Source organism: Nematolebias whitei, chromosome 11 (genome assembly GCF_014905685.2).
Source record: "Nematolebias whitei isolate Nwh7 chromosome 11, NemWhi1, whole genome shotgun sequence".
Taxonomy (NCBI): Eukaryota; Metazoa; Chordata; class Actinopteri; order Cyprinodontiformes; family Rivulidae; genus Nematolebias; species Nematolebias whitei.
In genome coordinates, this window is record NC_056508.1 from 47,655,434 (window position 1) to 47,658,676 (window position 3,243).

At 45.6% G+C, this 3,243-nt stretch overlaps 1 protein-coding gene across 1 annotated transcript in view; it reads left to right on the forward strand.

The window, feature by feature from the left end:
* The window catches only part of itpr3 (inositol 1,4,5-trisphosphate receptor, type 3), a gene marked incomplete at its 3' end in the record, with an annotated part of 31,566 nt that extends 28,737 nt beyond the window's left edge, over positions 1-2,829 (forward strand). Inside the window, 6 exon segments of the mRNA XM_037684574.1 lie at positions 1,320-1,520; positions 1,766-1,876; positions 2,190-2,285; positions 2,357-2,464; positions 2,551-2,634; positions 2,719-2,829. Of these exon segments, the coding sequence (XP_037540502.1) occupies positions 1,320-1,520; positions 1,766-1,876; positions 2,190-2,285; positions 2,357-2,464; positions 2,551-2,634; positions 2,719-2,829 (711 nt within the window).
* Between the last annotated feature and the right edge of the window lie 414 nt (positions 2,830-3,243).

The window sequence follows — 3,243 nt, forward strand, 5'->3', positions numbered from 1 at the left end:
GGTAAACCACCAGGACCTGCAGGTTAGTTAGGTACCCGGTAAACCACCAGGACCTGCAGGTTAGTTAGGTACCCGGTAAACCACCAGGACCTGCAGGTTAGTTAGGTACCCGATAAACCACCAGGACCTGCAGGTTAGTTAGGTACCGGTAAACCGAGGCTGCTGCGGTGATAATAGGCTGCGGGGAGAAGATTCAATTCAGTTCAGTTTATTTCTAAAGCTCCAAGTCAGATCAGAAGTCGTCTCAGGGACTGAACAGAAACATTCATGTATAAAATAATAATTGAACAGAAACATTCATCTATAAAATAATAATTAACATTATTTATCTGAGGAGCAGCTTTGAGTTTAACTCCATCACTGAACTCTCATCTTGAACAAGCATGAAGGCGACAGTGGAAAGAAAAACTCCCTCATGAGGAAGAAACCTTTAGCAGAACCAGGATCAGGACAAGAGGACCATCTGCTTCGACCAGCTGGGTTTGGTAGGAATAGATACACAATGGCAGGTCAAGAATCACATGTTAAGATAGAAATAGTATCAAATGAAAACTATTCAATTTTAACAATTCATTTAAGGAAATGAGGTCAGTTTGTCCTCTAGTAGTCTAAGTCTATAGCAGCATAACAAGACAACCCTAACTATAGGATTTATCAAACAGGAAAGTCTTAAACTGGACAATGTGTCAGCCTCATGGACAGAAACTGGAAGTTGGTTCCACAAGAGAGGAGCCTGAGAACTGAAAGATCTTCCTCACATTCTGCTGCTGGAAACTCTAGGAACCACAAGTAAACCTGCAGTCTGAGAGCAAAGTGCTCTGTTAGTAAAATATGGAACAATAAGATCAGTAATATAAGATGGAGCTAGGTTGTTGAGGGCTTTGTAGGTTAGAAGTAGGATTTTGAATTCATATTATATTTTTATATTTTAGCTAGTGCATTGCACGCCGTTAGCTTAGCGCTACATCAGTGCCGACAGGGGGAGTTCGGTTCGGTAGGCAGGGTGCGCTGCTTGTATAATGTTTGGGGAAACCCTGAGTAGGTACCTGACAGACCACCAGGAGCTGCAGGTTAGTCAGTTTTAACGACCAGTCAGCAGGAGTTACAGGTTAAGTTTGAAATAATTACTGAAACAAGGTTTTATCACAACGTCTTGATAATGTACTTATTTATCTAATCGTTTCTAATTTATTGTGAGTTCTCTTAAATAAACTTTTAGTTTAGTTGAAATAAAAACAGGAGTTGATGTTCTGTCTCCTCCTGGTGGTCATCAGCAGAGGTGCAGTCTGGCTCCAGTCCAGTTTCATTTCTGTTTCCAGAACTTTCTGCGTGTCCAGAACAATAAGGCCAACTACAACCTGGTGTGTGAGACTCTGCAGTTCCTGGACATCATGTGTGGCAGCACCACGGGCGGACTGGGCCTGCTGGGCCTCTACATCAACGAGTCCAACGTCCACCTCATCATCCAGACCCTGGAGACCCTCACAGAGTACTGCCAGGGGCCGTGCCAGGAGAACCAGGTACCACAGCAGGACTGTTTCAGGTCCAGCAGGATACACCTCCTCCTGTCACTCCTCTGAACAGGAAGCACCTCCTCCTGTCACTCCTCTGAACAGGAAGCACCTCCTCCTGTCACTCCTCTGAACAGGAAGCACCTCCTCCTGTCACTCCTCTGAACAGGAAGCACCTCCATTTTGCTACAACAGAAACTTTAATGAAAGATATCAGTCGACTTGGACTCCGAATTGTTTGTTGTATTTTCCAGACGTGCATCGTGACCCACGAGTCCAACGGCATCGACATCATCACGGCTCTGATCCTGAACGACATCAGCCCTCTGTGTCACTACCGCATGGAGATGGTTCTGCAGCTGAAGGTCCGATGGGTCATCCACGACTCTTTATAACTGTTTACTTTAAAATAAATAATAATAAATCTGTTCAACCTTATGAATCCTGGTCAGAAAACCAACTTTTTAACAACATTATTGTAGATTTATCTTTAATATAAACAAAATTCATCAACTTTGATGTTTCTGGTCTGGGCCTGCAGGGGCAGCGTCTGTAGAGATTCAGAGATTTGTTTGCACAATTATTCCCAGAATTCCCAGCTGCTGTTTTAGTAAATGTTTGTTTTTGGACCAGTAAGATGTGGGATTGTTAACTTCCTGTTTCCTGCCTGGTTGCCAGGACAACGCCTCCAAGCTGCTGCTGGCTCTGATGGAGAGTCGCCACGACAGCGAGAACGCCGAGCGGATCCTCTTCAACCTGCGGCCGCGGGAGCTGGTCAGAACCAGAAGCAGAAAGCAGCTGTCCAAAGAGCCGGGTCGGTTCTGTGTAACGCTGTGTGTGTGCAGGTGGAGGTGATAAAGAAGGCCTACCATCAGGAGAGCGAGTGTGAGGACGTGGAGGTGGAGGTGTCTCCTCGGGAGGTGGGACACAACATCTACATCCTGGCTCAGCAGGTGACTCAGCTGGACGGTTCTGATGCTCTGTGGTCAGATCAGAGGTCGGTTCCGATCTGCAGGAACTGAATATGTTTGTTTTGCAGCTGGCGAGACACAACAAAGTCCTCCAGAACCTCCTGAAGCCTCTGAAGAAGAACCAGGAAGGAGAGGAGGGCATCTCCTCCATGGTAACCTCCACCTGAGGGTCCAGGTTCTGGTTCTGGTTTTGTTGCGGTCCAGTCACACCAACACCTTTCTGTTCGTCTCTGCAGCTGAACCTGAACAACCGGCCTCTGTCCCAGATGCTGAAGTCCTCTGTTCCGGCTGACGTGGTGGAGCAGGACCCTCTGGAGCACTACAGCCAGCTCACCGCACAGATAGAGGTTACGTAGCACCGCCGGCCCGGCTCGCTTCAGAACCATCATGTACACCTTTACACATTCAGTATCAGTGACTTAGATCATCTAGTTGATAATTTTACAACTTCTTTACAAACTTCACTTGATGACGCTGCTCCACTGAAAAAGAAAGTAATCAATCGGAGGAGATGAGCTCCTTGGTTCAGTTCTGAGTTACGTACTTTAAAACAGACATCTAGAAAGATGGAAAGAAAATGGCGCTCCACTAATGTTGAGGAATCTTACTTATCCTGGAGAGATAGCCTGATAACATACAAAAAACACTCCAAAAAGCTAGAACTTTATATTATTCATCTTTAATTGATGAAAAATAACCCCAGGTTCCTTTTCAGTACCATAACTAGTCAAATGAAAAATCCCATCTCTGTTGAACCATGT